At 33.2% G+C, this 18,065-nt stretch overlaps 1 protein-coding gene across 1 annotated transcript; it reads right to left on the bottom strand.

Moving 5' to 3' along the window:
• Window positions 1-15,290: 15,290 nt before the first annotated feature.
• HIS1-3 (histone H1-3) lies at window positions 15,291-16,523 on the bottom strand. Its single transcript, XM_068612509.2, has 2 exons — window positions 15,997-16,523; window positions 15,291-15,901 (listed from the first exon to the last, which is right to left on the bottom strand). Exons 1-2 carry the CDS (start codon window positions 16,141-16,143, stop codon window positions 15,467-15,469), a joined length of 582 nt encoding a protein of 193 aa, XP_068468610.1. The 5' UTR covers window positions 16,144-16,523; the 3' UTR covers window positions 15,291-15,466.
• Window positions 16,524-18,065: the final 1,542 nt, after the last annotated feature.

The following is an 18,065-nucleotide window of genomic DNA, read 5'->3' as shown; positions in this document are numbered from 1 at the left end:
AGAGAACTTTGCCACCAATGCTTTTTACAAATGAATATTTTCAGGAGATTGATCCTGATCATCATGATCCAATGGTAATAATGGTGGAGATAGCAAAGTACGCAGTTATGAAGACTCTTATAGATCAAGGAAGTTCAGTGGATATTTTGTTTTGGGATACTTTTAGGAAGTTACACTTGAAAGAGAGAAATATGGTGCCCTTTCAAGAACAAATTATTGGCTTCTCGGGTGAAAGGGTGGATACAAAAGGATACATTGATTTAGTAAGAACGTTTGGAAGATGAAATGCAACAAAGAAAATCAAAATCGCGTATTTGGTAGTGGATGCTCCAAAATCATATAATGCCTTGTTGGGAAGATCTTCCTTAAACAAGTTGGGAGTTATAGTATCAACACCGCACTTAGCCATAAAATTCCCAACTGAGAAAGGTGAAATAGCAACCATTTATGTTAATCAGAGAGATGCCCGGGAGTGTTATGCAGTTGGGTTAAAAATGACTTCAAAAACGGATAAAGAAGATAGAAGGAATATGGTGGCCTTGGTGGATTTGGATCCAAGAATGAATGATGAGAGGTTAAAACCGAAAGAAGAAACAACATCTATTATACTGGGAGAAGATGAGAAACAATGTAAATATATAAGTGGAAGTATGCCTGATGAATTGTTGAGTAAATTGATTGCGGTGTTGCGAAGAAATAAAGATTTGTTTGCATGGAAGGCAGCTGACATTCCAAGGACCGATCCTGGTGTAATTTCTCATAAGCTATTTGTTTGTCAAGGAGCAAAACCGATGGCACAAAAACGAAGAAAATTGGGGGAAGAAAGACGAAAGGCAACAATTGAAGAAACCGATAAGTTATTGCAAGCTGGTTTCATTCAAGAAGCTCAATATACAACATGGTTAGCCAATGTGGTACTTGTTAAGAAACCAAATGGTAGATGGAGAATGTGCATTGACTACACTGATTTGAATAAAGCATGTCTGAAAGACTCATATCCACTACCAAGTATTGACCGATTAGTTGATGGAGCATCTGACTAGGAGATGATGAGTTTTCTCGATGCCTATTCGGGGTACAATCAAATACAAATGTATGAACCAGATATCTCGAAGACAGCTTTTACAACTGATACGACTAACTATTGTTACAAAGTTATGCCTTTTGGTTTAAAAAATGTTGGGGCCACATATCAAAGATTGATGGACAAGGTGTTTAGGGAACAAATTGGAAAGAACATGGAAGTTTATGTTGATGACATGATTGTTAAGTCATGTGAAGTACAACAACATGTAAAAGATCTTGAAGAAGTTTTTGCACGAATAAGGAAGTATAACATACACTTGAATCCTGATAAGTGTGTTTTTGGTGTAAGGGGAGGAAAATTTTGAGGTTTTATGCTAACCAACACAGGAATTAAAGCAAATCCTGACAAATGTGAAGCAATAATGAAGATGAGAAGTCCAACAAATTTGAAGGAGATACAAAGACTAGTGGGAAAGTTAAATGCATTAGCAAGATTTTTAACAATCCTAGCTGAGAGAACAAAACCAATAGTAAAATTGTTGAAAAAAGCTAAAACTTTTGAGTGGAATGAACAATGTGAACGAGCATTTTCCCAAATAAAGAGTGTGATAGCCGAACCACCCATTCTGATCAAACCTCTGTTAGCTTAACCTATCATAGTCTACTTAGCAACTTCACATGAAGCTATAGGAACAACCTTGATCCAAGAGAACCCAAAGCAAAAACCAATATACTTTGTAAGTAGATCCCTCCAAAATGCCTAAACCAGATACCCCCTGATCGAAAAAATAGCCTTAACACTTGTGTACACGACAAGACGTCTTCGGCCATATTTTCATAATCATCAGGTAATCGTGAGAACTGATTATCCAATATCTAAAAATTTAAGAAAACCAGAACTAGCAGGCAGAATGGTAGCATGGTCTGTGGAGCTTTCAGAGTTTGGAATCAAATATGAACCGAGAGGAGCAATTAAGGCGCAATCTCTTGCATATTTCATTATTCAACTGCCAACAATAACACAACTGGAGGTGTGGACTTTACATGTAGATGGTTCATCGAATAAGAAGGTAAGCGGAGTAGGGATAGTACTTGAAGAACCATAAATTTTCCAAATAGAGATGGCATTGAGGCTTGAATTCAAAACTTCCAACAATCAAGCTGAATATGACGCTTTAATTGTAGGACTACTTTTGCCCAGAGACATGGGAGTTGATAATGTCATATGCAAAAGAGATTCTCAACTCATAGTAGGTCACATTCAAGGAGAATATCAGGTAAGAGATCCATTGTTAATGAAATACTATCATAAAGTCCTAACTATTATGCAATGCTTTGGTAAGGCCGAGATAAAATACATACCGAGAGAACTAAACTCAAAGGCAAATTCATTATCCAAGTAGGCAAGTCAACAACAACATATTCAACATAATTCAGTCATACAACAAACTCTTAACAATCCTACAGTTGGTTTAGAATAATGCTTCAATGTTACAACAACAAAAGATGATTGGATCAAAGCATACATAGAAGTGATAAAAAAATCAAGAACAAGGCATTGAAGTAGATTCTAAAATAGCAAAGAAAGGAGCCAGTTTTGTTCTAATAGGTAATCAGTTGTACAAAAGAAGGTTTTCAACACCTTTGTTATAATGTTTTTCACAGGAACAAGTCGAATATTTGACCAAAGAACTTCATGAAGGGATTTATGGACTACGCTATGGAGCCCGAACAATGGCGACAAAGATTAGTCGGGCTGGATACTATTGGCCATCGGTCTGAAAAGATTGCAATCAATATGTCAAGGCATGCAAAAAATGTCACGAATTTGGAAGTCTTAATCATATACCAACGCAAGAGTTACAAGGAATCATTTCTCCATGGCCATTTCCTAACTTGGTAATGGATATACTTTGTCCATTTCCAGTTGGATGAGGACAAACCAAATTCATGATTGTCGTTGTTGATTACTTTACTAAATGGATAGAAGCAGAAGCTTTGACAAAAATAACTGCCCAACATGTTCAAACATTTGTGTGGAAAAATATAATTTGTAAATTTGGAATCCTGCACACTATTATAGCTGGCAATGGCCGACAATTCACTGATAAAAGGCTTATGGAACTCTATGCAGATTTAGGAATTAAATCCACAACAACTTTAGTTGAGCATCCACAAACAAATGTACAAGCAGAAGCAGTAAACAAAATTATTCTTGGACAACTAAAAAGAAGATTAGGAAGTGCGAAGGATTATGGGCAGAGAAATTACCAGAAATGTTATAGGCATATATGATGGAGTATGCCTTCATCCGATTTGCGTTTTCTTTGGAGGAATGGCTGAAGCATCAATGAAGGAAGATGAACAAGGAGCTCACGTAGAGTTTTGGTTTCCTTAGAGGTGCATGCTAGGTGTTGAGAGTGAGTGGTGAGGCCATCTCACTTGGAATAGGTGAAAAATGAAGACTAAGTGTCTATCCTAGGGAGGTAGGAGACAATGAGTGAAATTGGCACAATTTTGGCAGCAATTCACTCTTCATTAATATTCAATTTACATAACCCAAGCACCTTATTATATAGCAAGTGAGGGCTGGATTTGAACAAGAGAATTGGAGGAAAATTCAAATGAAAATGAATTTAAAATTGGTGCCTAATTTGAACTTAGCACATGGAGCACATGAAGCATATTTAACATGTGATGGAAAACGTTTAGCACATGTATCATATGAAACATGTGGAAAATGTGTACCCTTCTCCATGGCTTAATCATAACCGACCTTGGTTAAATTAGGTGTTTTAGAAACCCTAATTTAACCTAGGTGGGTTTTTAGGTGCCAAATTTCATCTAAGGAAAAATTACAAATAAAATTTCCTAGTCTAAATTTGACAAGAAAATAAAATCTTATCTACACTATTTAAACTAGGGTCTAGGCTTTTTCAAACATGTAGAGAAATGTTTCTCTGCCATCAGTAGCAACATCCCAGTCCTCTTGTATCTCCTTTACCATAGACCTAGTTGTGGGCCCTGATCTTCTAGTTGTTGGGCTTGCACTTGGGCTTGAACTTGGGCCTCTTCTAGTAGTTTTTATGTTTTGATGAGTTGGAGGTCTTCTTGAATATGTTTGTACATTCCTTCAATCTAGAGTTGTTCCCTTGATTGGGCCTAAAAAAATAAACAAAAGCCCAATTAGACCCATATTTGCAATTAAATCAATAAACAACATCTAGGTCTTCATCCTCCTTATTATATGGTTGTGTGAGGCTGGACGGTTTCCATCATCCCCTCCTTCTTGAAAGGATCTGTCCTCAAATCTACAAGGTTGATCTCGAACAACAGCCTTATTCCTGCTTTGACAACTATGCTCACCCTCCAGGATCAAATGTCCATCTATTGAAGTCATCAAACAAATCAAATGAGTTAGTTTCAGCAGTTGTATAAAAATCAATCTTATTAAGTTGCCATTCCTCTTGTTTTTCTATTGTTATTGGCAACTTTTCACAAGATTTATTTAGAGAGGAGTACGTAATTTTCTTTTCTAACTTTTTCCTCCCTTGTTCTAAATTTTTGTTATTTACCTTTTGTTATAGAAGAGCTAGTTATTTCTCAGTTTTTATTTTAAGTTTTAATCTTATTTGACCATCTAACATCCAAGGAGAAGTTAAAGGATAAAAAATATATTTATTTTTTTCATGTGTAAAGGTAATCTTAGGCACTACATCACATAAAATTTTATCATTGTGCATGGAGTTTTTTTAATGATCTTAGGCACTACATCACATAAAATTTTATCATTGTGCATGGAGTTTTTTTAATGATCTTAGGCAGTACATCACATAAAATTTTATCATTATAGATGCCTACAGATAACTCGACCTTCACTTGTTGGTGATATCTTAGCATATAGTCAAAATAAACTACTACATATTTACAAATGCAATTCTTAAGGACATGATTCATAAGCCTCATGAAAGTGCTAGGTGCATTAGTGAGTCCAAAAGGTATCACTAACCACTCATATAGTTCAAATTTGGTCTTAAAAGTAGTTTTCAACTCATCAGCCTCTTTGATTCTTATTTGGTGATATCCACTTTTAAGATCAATCTTGAAAAAATATAGTGGACCCATGCAATTCATCAAGCATATTATCAAGTCTAGGAATTGGATGCATGTATTTGATGGTGACATTATTGATAGCTCTACAATCAGAACATATTCTCCATTTGCCATCTTTCTTTGGCTCCAACAAAACAAGTACAACACAAGGACTTAGACTCTTTCAAACTCAGCCCTTCTCCAACAATTCCTGAAATTGTGATTCTATCTCCTTAGTCTCGTCATGATTAGTTCTATAAACTAGTCTATTTGGTAGACTAGCATCTAGAACTAAATCTATTTGATGTTCTATAACCCTAAAAGGTGGAAGTCCAATGGGGCCTTCCTTAGGGAATATATCATCAAATTCTTTTAAAAGCTTTTTCACTTGAAAAGATATAGTGGACCCATGCAATTCATCAAGCATATTATCAAGTCTAGGAATTGGATGCATGTATTTGATGGTGACATTATTGATGGCTCTACAATCAGAACATATTCTCCATTTGCCATCTTTCTTTGGCACCAACAAAACAAGTACAACACAAGGACTTAGACTCTTTCAAACCCAGCCCTTCTCCAACAATTCCTGAAATTGTGATTCTATCTCCTTAGTCTCGTCATGATTAGTTCTATAAACTAGTCTATTTGGTAGACTAGCATCTAGAACTAAATCTATTTGATGTTCTATAACCCTAAAAGGTGGAAGTCCAATGGGGCCTTCCTTAGGGAATATATCATCAAATTCTTTTAAAAGCTTTTTCACTTGAAAAAATATAGTGGACCCATGCAATTCATCAAGCATATTATCAAGTATAGGAATTGGATGCATGTATTTGATGGTGACATTATTGATGGCTCTACAATCAGAACATATTCTCCATTTGCCATCTTTCTTTGGCACCAACAAAACAAGTACAACACAAGGACTTAGACTCTTTCAAACCCAGCCCTTCTCCAACAATTCCTGAAATTGTGATTCTATCTCCTTAGTCTCGTCATGATTAGTTCTATAAACTGGTCTATTTGGTAGACTAGCATCTAGAACTAAATCTATTTGATGTTCTATAACCCTAAAAGGTGGAAGTCCAATGGGGCCTTCCTTAGGGAATATATCATCAAATTCTTTTAAAATCTTTTTCACTTGAAAAGGTAGCTTAGTGTGGCAGTGCATTCAAGTGTTCCTTTACAATAAAGGAGGTCTGAAGGTTGTTCAGATAGAAGTATATTTTCACTTTCATTTTTAAATTTTTCTTCTTTCTGAATGACCTTGTGGGAAGGAACATTCTTCTCCCACACCTCATATTGGTCCCTAAGGACTTTCTCTTGAATTTTGAGTTCTATTTTTACATTTTCTTCACTCTCACTAGTTTCTTCTTCTTGGATACTATTTTCATCTTTATCCCTTAAGATCATAGTTCTTTCATTGGGACATTGAGATGCTAAATGACCCTTACCAAGACATTTAAAACACTGAATTTCTCTAGCTTGAGTGTGTGAGATATGCTCGTATTTGGATAGGTTTTGGGAAGGTTATAAATATGTTTCTTTTATATGTTTTTCCCCTCTTTAAAACTCTTCCTTGTCATAAGATACAGAGTATGAACTTTATTTTTGACTTGATTGTTTTCTCAAAATTTGTTTTTCAACTTTAATGTTAAGTTGAATCAAGTCATTTAAATCTTTATAAGATAAAAGTTCAACTTTGTTTTTTATCTCAAATTTGAGACCATTTTAAAACCTAGATATAGTGGTATGGTTTTCTTCATTAATCCTTACCCTTATTATATATAACACCATCTTTTTCCAATATTCTTATACACTTAGATTTTTTTGATGAAGTCTTTGGAGCTTGTCCATCAACTCCCTATTATAATAGGAGGGAATATGGCGACGTCTTAAGGCTCCCCTAAGATAATTTCAATACTCTATGGGAGGGTCCTTATGAAGACGCCTATCTCTCTCAATGGCAGTCCACCAATACATTACATTACCTTGAAAACTTAGGGTGGCTAAGGGTACTTTTCTCTCTTCACTCACATGGTTGCAAGCAAACAAATGTTCTACCTTCTTCTCCCAATCTAAATATGTTTCTACATTTTCTTTTCCATAGAAATGAGGTAGCTCTACCCTAACTTCCCTTGAAATTTCTTTTCTTTCCTTTCTAACTCTCCTAGGTTGAGGTTGATCATGCATTCTTAGACTTTTTTCATCATATGAATCACTCAACCTAGATTTAGATGTTTTTGAAGATCTTTTTGATTTTGTGTTGTATTCACCCTTTTCTTTAACAAGTTGTAACTTTTCTTCTATTTTAGCAAAATGACCATGCCTTTATTTTAGTTGGGTCTCATGTTGCAGTTGTCTATATGAAAGTGCTTGAAAGTCTCTAGCTAATTGTTTTAAAAGAGTTTTGGTAGACTTTCGATCACTTTCATTTGGACTTGAAGAATGAGAAAACATGTTAAAGTTATGTGTTAAAAGTTATTACTATAAGAAATATAGGTTGAGTAATGTAGGTAGATTCCCAAGAAAGGAAGGGGGATCACTTGGATCGCTTAAGTACCAACCCTTTCCTGATGGAAGAGTGCCTTAGTCCTTTGGAGAATTGTTGGTGGAATTTGTGGAAGCTCAATGGATGCTCACGGTCAAGGCTCTCCTAGGAGATAGTGGTTGCCTTGGAGGTGCAGGTTAGGTATGAAATGTGAGTGGTGAGGCCATCTGACTTTGGTAGAATGAAAGTTTGAAGATCAATTGTCTATCCTAGAGAGGTAGGAGAAGACAAGTAGTGAGATTGGCACAAAATTGACAGCAATTCACTATTAGATTAATCTTGTGAAAACATGAACCAAGTCACTCATTATATAGCAATTGAGGGCCGGTTTGAATAAAAAAAAATAGGAGGGAAATTCAAACTAAGCTACTTTGAAATTGGCGCCTAAATCAAGCACATGGAAAGCATGTTCAATGAATTAGAACGTGCACTCCTAATGGGCTTGCCTAGGACTAGCCTAGGTTAAATTACGAGTTTTATGAAACCCTAATTTTAACCTAGGTTGGTATTTAGGTAGCAATTTTCATTTTAACAAAAATTACAAATGAAATTTCCTATGCTAATTTTTTACAAGAATTTAAATTCTACTCTACACTAGAATCTATGGCATCTTGAACATGTATAAGAAGGTTTCTCTGTCATCAGTAGCAGTATCCCAATCTTTTTTAAGCTTCTTTGCCATGGCTCTAGTGGTTGGCCCAATTCTACACTTTGGTGGGCTTGCATTTGAGGTGACGCTTGGGCCTCTTCCATCATCTCCTCCCTCTTGAAAAGGATTTGTCCTCAAATTCAATGCTTCTTCTTCTTCATTATTACCTACAAAAGGAGTCAAATCAATGACATTAAATGTATCATGTACTCCATATTCCGCAGGTAAAATCAAGTTTATATGCATTTTTATTGATTTTCTTGAGGACTTGGAAAGGTCCATCACCTCGGGGACTAAGTTTAGACTTTCTCTTAGTTGGAAATCTATCCTTCCTAAGATAAAGCCAAACTAGGTCTCCTTCCTCAAAGATTATTTCTCTTTTCCCCTTATTGTTATGTTTTATATATTTCTCAGTTTGTTGTTGTATTTGTTCTTTAATCCTCTCATGCATTTTCTTAACAAATTCAGCTTTTGTAGCTCCTTCCTTATGCACAAAGGTATGTGGATTAGGAAGGGGTAACAAATCTAAAGGAGTAAGAGGATTAAACCCATATACAACTTCAAATGGAGAAATATTAGTAGTCTTGTGAACTACCCTATTGTATGCAAACTCAATATGGGGAAGGTACTCATCCCAAGATCTATGGCTACCCTTCATGACCGCCCTAAGCATAGTAGAAATAGATATATTGACTACTTCCGTTTGACCATCCGTTTGAGGATGACAAGACGTTGAAAATTGGAGTTTAGTGTCAAGCTTTTCCCAAAGGGTTCTCCAAAAATGATTTATAAACTTTGGATCTCTATCCGATATTATGCTTCTAGGTAGCCCATGAAGTCTTACCACTTCTCTAAACAAGAGTTTAGAAACATTTTCAGCATCATCTACCTTGTGGCATGGAATAAAATGTGCCATTTTACTAACGATCTACAACCACAAAAATGGAGTCAAAACCTCTTGCAATGCTAGGGAGTCCAAGAATAAAATCCATGCTATTATCTTCCCATGGAGCACTTGCAATAGGTAAAGGAGTATAGAGTCCATGAGGCATTGTTTTAGATTTAGCTTTTAAACATTATATGCATCTAAAACAATGCCTTTGGACATCTCGTCTCATATGAGGCCAAAAGAATTTTCCTTTTAAAAGATCAAGAGTCTTTTCAACTCCAAAGTGGCCCATGAGACCTCCTTCATGAGATTCCTTTACAAGGAGTTTTTTATGTGTCCCTTGAGGTATACAAAGTTTTCCTTCTTTAAAAAGATATCCTTCGGACACATAAAATCCTCCTTGTGCTCCATGTTCACATTTAGCAAAGATGGATGCAAAATCATAATCTTCTTTGTAAAGTTCTCTTATGTTGTCAAATCCAAGCATTTGGGCTCAAAGTTTTGAAAAGAGCTTATGTCTCCTTGAGAGAGCATCGACCACTATATTTGTACTACCCTTCTTGTATTTTATGACATAAGGAAATTGTTCAAGGAATTCCATCCATTTTGCATGGCGTTTGTTAAAATTATGTTGACCTTTCAAATATTTTAAAGAATCATGATCACTATGAATAACAAATTCCTTAGAAACTAGATAGTGTTCCCAAGTCTTTAAGGCCCTCACAACTGCATAGAGCTCTTTGTCATAGGTGGGATAATTGAGGGTGGCTGCATGAAGTTTTTCACTAAAATAAGCAATGGGATGTCCACCTTGCAACAATAAGACACCTATGCCTACTTCCGATGCATCACACTCTAGCTCAAAAGTTTTTGCAAAATTTGGTAAGGCTAGAATGGGTGCATTAGTGAGTTGAGCTTTTAGCCTCTTGAAGGCTTGTTCTTGCTTCTCGGTCCAACAAAATGGAGCGTCCTTCTTCACTAACTCATTGAGTGGTGAAGCTAGACTTGAGAAGTTAGGCACAAATCTTCTATAAAAGTTGGCTAGCCCATGGAAACTCCTAACATCTCCTACATTTTGTGGTATTGGCCATTCTTGGATGGCTTTGATTTTCTCTGGGTCAACATGTACTCCATTTTTTATCATGGATGATTTCATTAATAAATGAAACCCTGCCAAAGAAAATGCTCTACAGATTTCTTGGGCTTGGATGATTTCACTCCAGGTGGAACCCACCCGACAAATCTATCTTAAAAGTATCTCAACTATGAACAAATTCATTCTTCATGAAATCTATTCAAAGTAACGTGGAGAGCATATTATGAATAAAATGAAAAATCAAAATTATAAAGTCTGATAGCTCTTACGTTTTCTAACCAATCACATTGGCCGAGAGGTTCGACCGAAATGTTGTAAAGTATGTTAAGCACTTACATTTTCAATCACATTGGCCGAGAGGTTCGACCAAAAGGTTGTGAAGTATGTTAAGCACTTACATTTTCAGTCACATTGGCCGAGAAGTTCGACTGAAAGGTTGTGAAGTATGTTAAGCACTTACATTTTCAATCACATTGACTGAGAGGTTCGACCGAAAGGTTGTGAAGTATGCTAAGCATCTACACCTTCAATCACGTTAGTTGAGAAGGTATGACCGAAAGATTATCAATTTCTTTAAAACATTTATACTTTTTTAGATAAATTCATACCAAGAGGTATAGTTTAAGTCCTTTCATTCATAATCACAATCCTTTTAAAAACAATTATTTTAAGTAATGTGAAGAGAGTTAGACCGAAAGGTATGATAAAAAAGGGTTGTTAATTTACTTAGCCAAAACGTTTAAAGATTAAATTGATTGAATCGTTCACGGTAAAAATAAGAATGAATAATAAAAGTAAACAATAAAGCTGAAAAGTTTTATATTAAATAAGTTGTAGAGTAATACATTAGTGTAGCCATAACGACACTCAAAATGATTTGGAACCCGATAGCTAAGCAGGATCTACAACAAAAAATCGAGTTGATACTCATTCAATTCATGATGTTAATTTATGTTGCATCTTCATCCGGAATCTCATTGATAGGAATCAGTTCACCATTATAAAAGTTCTTTTTGACATCAAAGTTTCCTTCATCAACAGGAATTTTGTAAAAATACTTGGCTTGTTGAAGAGCTTTGTTAAAACCTAATTTATGTTGTTCAATGACAAAGCTTTCGAGTTCAGATAGGTTCCCCTTTAGTTGGTTTATTTCTTTTTCCATAAGTTGGATGGTGTTATTGTCAATCCCTTTTCTAGTAGACAATTCCAACAACTTTTCCTTCAAACTTTGACTTTCGTTTTGAATTTGCGTTTTTTTTCATCACTCTTCAGCTTTTCAGCATTCAACTCAACAATCTTGTTTTCAAGATTCTCTTTTTCGGTCTCTCGCTAAATATTCAAAACGTTTATTTCTTTCACCTGAAGGGTTAAAGACTTAATCTTTTCATTTGCTTCAACAAGGTCATTCTTCATTTTGTCAAACTCAGCAGAAGAAATACCATTTGCACTCTTTTCTTTCATCATTTTTCCAATAAGCAAGGTCCGACTTGAAAGATCTATAATAGAGTCAGCCAAAGATGGAGCATCGGATGCCTTGAGCATGTTGTACGAAGATTCATCAACGGTAGTCTGAATGAATTTTGAAAACTTAGTAGTAGCAGCAAAGATTGAATCTAGAAGTGGTTGCGATGAACTTCCTTGAATATGGCAATGACGCCGAGAAGACGAATGAGATCTCCTACAGCTTCGATCTCTTTTCATGTTTATCTTTGAAGGACCAACATTATGATCATCATTTAAAGGCTCAACTGCCTCGACCCGAGAGATAGGTTCAACAACTTCTATCTCCGTTGCATGATCAACAACTGGTTCTGGATGAGGAGTTAAATCACCTGCTTTGCTCATGAGTTTCGAGAAGTACGAACGAGCTTTCGAATTAGTGGCTGCCATTAAATCTGAAAATTAATAAAACATTTAGCAAAGTTAAAAATCTTTTGCTACGTAACAAAAGTTTGAATAAATACATACCAATGAAATCTTTTCAAGGCGTTTTGGAAGTGTATAACCGTAACAGAGCGCGAGTAGGAATCTGGTAAGAGAAGTGACCGAGAACTTCGATCACACGACGATCCTCGGCGTCCATTGAGTGGTATGACCAAGAGTTGAACTTCAAAGGTTGGTTAGTCCAACAAAAGTGAAATTTTGGGGTATCACCATTAAAGAAATACTTCCTTCCATCTTCCTCTATCAAAATCTTGAAAAAACCCCTTTAAAGAGTAAAGGGCTTGAGAAAACAAATTCGAGGTTTACTAATTAAAGACAACCAGTTTGGTTGTTTACCAGGCCTAGAACTATAATAATACAAAAAAGATTTTGGACTGGGAGAAAGTGATAATAATTTACACAAGAAGTTAAAAGCTTGCATAGAAGCCCAACCATTAGGATGAAGTTGGGTAGGAGCAATGTTAAGAAAATTTAGTACACCCTTTTGAAAATCATTCAATGGAAATCGAATGTGAAGATCAGTAAAAAAACATGCATAAAATAAAAAAATTTGTTGTTATCATTCTCACGACCATGACAAACATTATCAACATTTCCAGCACGCCGAAATGAAATTATATCCTCAACAATATTAGAAGAATATATGTGGGTATTAGAAAGAAAAACACGAAGATCTTTAGAGGAACGGTACCGAGAGAAAAATTCTTGGACTTTAGGATTAACCCAGTTATAACCAGGATGAGGGTTTGTTTTTGGTGCAATCCTTTTGGCCCTGTTGACTACGACAGCGGTAGTGGCTTCATTTGAATCCTTCATACATGAAAGAGTAGCAAATGAGGAGATGGAATCAGGATTTCGATCGGTCTGTATCACTCGTCCAGTAGATTCACCACCCGCGCTCGAAAAACCCGTAAATTCATTAAAAACGGAAACAGAGCTCGAGATAGACATTATACCTTTCAAACCTTTCCGAAAATAACAAGATAAGATAACACCAAAAGCAACAAATAAAGTGAGATATTTATAATGGAATAAAACCCTAAGTTTGAAACGTCACAACATTTTAAACCATTAAAATACTTTGCATCTAACGGTTGGGTAAATTGTTCACATCAAGTCATTTGTTTCGATCAAGAAAAAACACGCAAAACGAGATTTTCTCTGACACATTTTTATTGAGTGTGTTTAAAATAATAAGTGGTGCAGAAAGACCCAAATAAATTATAAGCCCAATAAGAGAGCCTTATAAATAGAGGATCAACCCATGAGGTAAGTAAGAGTGAATTTTATCTGATGAATGCATAAACTATTTCTGACTTTGGCATCGGAGCGCCCTTGCAGGTACACACACCCATCTGTGAGAGGAGAAGTCGAAAGCCCAACCTGGAGAGCAACATCTGTGAGAGGAGAAGCCGAAAGCCCAACCTGGAGAGCAACGTCTGTGAGAAAAGAAGCCGAGAGCCCAAACCCAAAAGCCCAATACGAGAGATCAACCCGTGAAGATTATGTCATAGCTTAATTAAGAGTCATCGACTCTTTTATAAGAACAAAAACCATCATAAGAATCATTATAAAAAATCTATTTTACACTAGTAAATAAAATGAAAATAAAAAATAATAATTTATAAAAGTTTGTGAGTGATAGATGTGATTAAAATTTTTACTTTTTAATTGATAAAAAACAAAATTATAAATTTATTTTTATATTCAAAATAATTAAATAAAATATATAACTAAATGAATTCATAGTTAAAACATTATTTTTTATATTGTCTAATAACTGATTACGGAAAAAATATAAAATATGAAAGAAAATAAATATAGCTAGAACATTTGTTTTATAAATTTAAAAAAATTATAATAAATTTATATATGTGATGAATATGTTTAATTAAAAAACTTAATCAATAAAAATATAAGATTAAAATTAATTAATAAAAATATAAGATTAAAACTAATTATTAGAAATATAAGATTAAAATTAATTAATAAAAATATAAGATTAAAATTAATTAATAAAAATATAAGATTAAAATTAATTAATAAACATATAAGATTAAAAAATTAATTAATAAAAAATAAGATTAAAATTAATTAATAAAAATAAAAATTAATTAATAAAAATAAGATTAAAATTAATTAATAAAAATAAGATTAAAATTAATTAATAATAATATAAGATTAAATTAATTAGCAAAAATATAAGATTAAAATTAATTAAAAATAAAAAATAAATTACTTATTTGTATATTAAACCTGCTCAAATTAAAATATTATTCATCAAATATCTTAATTAAAAAAAATATAAATTATTTAATCATAAAAAAAGTTATTAAAAATAAATTTTGATAAAAATAAATAATATGTAATTAATAATTATAAAGATTTATTAGAAATGTTATTTTTTATTAGATAACATTTTTTTTAATTAACCTTAATTTATTTAATATTTAATGTTTTATTTTTTTAAATAGTATTTTATTTTTATTATATTATGTTATTTTATTATATTTAATTATATAATTGATTATATGCTATATATATAACTGATTATATGTTATAATATAAAGTATAATTAATTATGTTAATTATATAATTGATTATGTTAAAAGAAATTTGATAATTGATTTTTTGATGATTTTGATTAAAAAAAATTCCTGAAAGTTAAGGAAGGAACAGTGCATCAATTGAATCAAATAGAGTATTAATGTTATTTATATAAAAATTATTTCCAGGGATCATTGTTTTGTATATGCAAACTAATTAACCACAGATAAGGTTAAATAGGGTTACATGTTTTTCAAAACCTACAATCAAGTTCGGAAGTTATGTTATTAAAAGATGATTCATTTTAGGCTATGCACACAAAATATCAGACCAAACCTCACATAGTGCACCACTATGCCCGGCCCAGTCACAATCCACCAATAATATAATAATCACGTAAAGGGCCCAGTAAAAATACATAAAAAATCAACCTGCACACCAAAACCTTACACGTTCAAGAAAATTCGCTCAAAACAACCATTGGAAACAATAATTGAAACAGTAAAACTAATCTCCATTTGATCACCATGGACAGAGAATACATCCTTAAAATTATCCTTAACTTAACTTTGCTCAAGCATATGGAGCAAGATACCCAACACACACCTTTTCTTATCTACTATACATATGTAATAACGGTTTCTCACGAAACAAGAAAAATATGAAGCATCAGGCCGCTGCAGCCTTCCGGGTCCTCTTGGAAGGAGACCTAATGGATCTGGGCTGTTTAGGCTTCGCAGGAGTTGATACCTTCTTACTCTTCTTCGCCCCAACCTTCTTCCCGCCCTTTTTAACCGCCTCGGTTGTCTTCTTGCTCTTCGGCGCAGAGGTCGTTGCGCTACTGTCACGTTTCGGACGTGATTCTTTTTTCTCAGCCTTCACCTTTGTCTCCACCTTATCTTTCTTTGTGGTTTCAGAAAGCTTGTAGGAGGCCTTGATCTTCACGAGATTTCCTCTAGTGGCTTGGTTTTTCAATTGCAGACCTAAAATCTTCTTAAAATTCGCCGGGAGCACCGCCTTGTGCTTCTCTTCCATGTACTTCGCTATGGCATATGGGCTCGATCCTCCCTTCTCATTCAGCGCCACCAAAGCCTCCTTAATCATCTATACAAAACAATACGAATTCAAAAAATCTAATTAAAAAACAAAATCAAGTGTATATTTAGGGATTAAATAACAAAAGATAAACGCAGGAATACCTGAAAATATGGAGGATGTGAAGCAGTTTTTGCCTGTTTCGTCTTCTTCTCTTTAGGAGCCTTAGGTTTTTTCTCCTTGGCCGCCTTCACCTTCTCCAGTGACTTTTCCAGAACGGGAGCAGGAGCTTCTTCGTTAACGGCAGACATCTCCGATGAATATTCAGATAGTGAATTGGAAAGAGTTAACTAACACGGTTTTAGATTTTTATGATGACGACGGGAACGTTTTATAAATAGCGAAGGGGACAATATCTTCTGGATATATATTGCATGCTATTGGTGGAGAGAGTGGTATGAGGATTGCCAGCGTGGCGGAGAGATATCTAGAACATACACGTGGCGTATATTTAGAGCGTTGTTTGAAGACGTGAAAAAGAGGATGATTGGAATGCCAACAGTTTTTGTTATAGTAACTGAATTTTATTGCTGAAACCAAATGGAGAAGTAATGAAGGGTGTGTTTTCTTGTGGGTTTTGTTGCTCCATGTTCTTGCTCCTGCTTTGGTTATCACCCAATTGTTTTTGCCAGGGTTGATCACAAGGAAGAGTAGATTACAATGTGGGTGAAAATAGGTTAAATGATGGCCATTTAAGACCAAACTAAATCATTCAACATCCAACCCCATTTTTCAAAACCCTTTTTCCCATCCACTGTTTTTTACTCTAGATACTTGAAAATTGTAAACAAACACTTTTAACTGGTTTTCAATAACTTGTAAGAGTATAAGTGCATATAAAAAAATCATTGAAAAACTACAAAAATTAAAAAAATAATCCCTTTTTTCTACTATTTATTTATTTATTTTAAATTTAATTCTTTTATTAATAAAAGATATAAAAACTCAACAATATTCAATCAAATTATTTTATTTTTATTTTTAAAAATGTAACCATAGGATAGGACTCTTTTTATAGATTAAATTTGATGATATTACTTTTATAAATTATATATAAAAATTAAAACTATCAATATTTGTTTTTTTTGTAGTGATTTTACTTCTAATTAGATGAAAAAATTGTTACATATTTAAAAATTAAAGACTTTATTAAACTTGTTGTTAATAGGAAGATCGAATAAAATAAAATAAGCAACGAAAAAGATAATTAAGGGAAAAAAAACTCAAAACACTCGCATAAACTTGGATGGAAATAGATAAGAGAAAATTACACTTATCTTCCTAGATGCTAAATAATACTGACACTTTAATCTTAAAATATATACTTGATCTCCTGTTAAGTTATTTAAATGAAAATCACAACCTTTTCATTTTTAAACATATTCATCTCCTTAATTTTTTTTTTAATAAAACGACAATCAACTCACTTATATGTTAAGGGTTGAAGCTGAAAATGATACTTGCATAACTTATTCTAGTTTTAAAAAAATAACACATTGACAAAAGTTTAAATAAAAATATAAAAACTAAAATTTTAAAATTAAAAATACAAAAAAATTTGAATTTAAATAGTTTTTCTGGAAAATTTAGCAAATTAATTATGACAATATCAAAAAAAATTATTGTGACTTAATTATAAACGTTCTTATAAAATTGAAAAATATATTTTTTAGAATATAAATTAAATTATGAATATAAATGTTATTTTTTTTGTGAATTTGTGCTTTAAAACTATAAAAAAAATACAGAATTAATTAAATTTGAAGTCCATTTTCAATTGAATCTTATTTAAATTTTTAGAAATATTATTAATTATTCTTAGTAGAAAGAATATCCGTATTCATTCAATTGAGAAGAAAGCATATCTTGAAATATTTGAGATGAGTCTCCAAATTTAGAAGATAATTTATTTCTTGAGGGTCAAAAAAGAGGTTTACAAAATATTTTTTAACACTCGCCTTAATATGAACTATTTTTTATAAGAAATTCAAAAATATATTATCACGATTGAATTTGATTTTTTTTTCAAATTTATTGTTCTTACTTGAATTTTTTGTATATGTGCTTTTAAGTGTTTTGAGTTCATATTTGTATATTGCTTTGAATTTTATTAAATTTTCATTACATTCATTTTATGAAATTTTTTTATAATTGAGTAATTTTGATTATAATC

Source organism: Phaseolus vulgaris, chromosome 2 (assembly GCF_051622355.1).
Source record: "Phaseolus vulgaris cultivar YP4 chromosome 2, ASM5162235v1, whole genome shotgun sequence".
Classification (NCBI taxonomy): Eukaryota; Viridiplantae; Streptophyta; class Magnoliopsida; order Fabales; family Fabaceae; genus Phaseolus; species Phaseolus vulgaris.
Note: the sequence above shows the minus strand (reverse complement) of the source record. Positions and strands in the feature narration are given on the sequence as shown.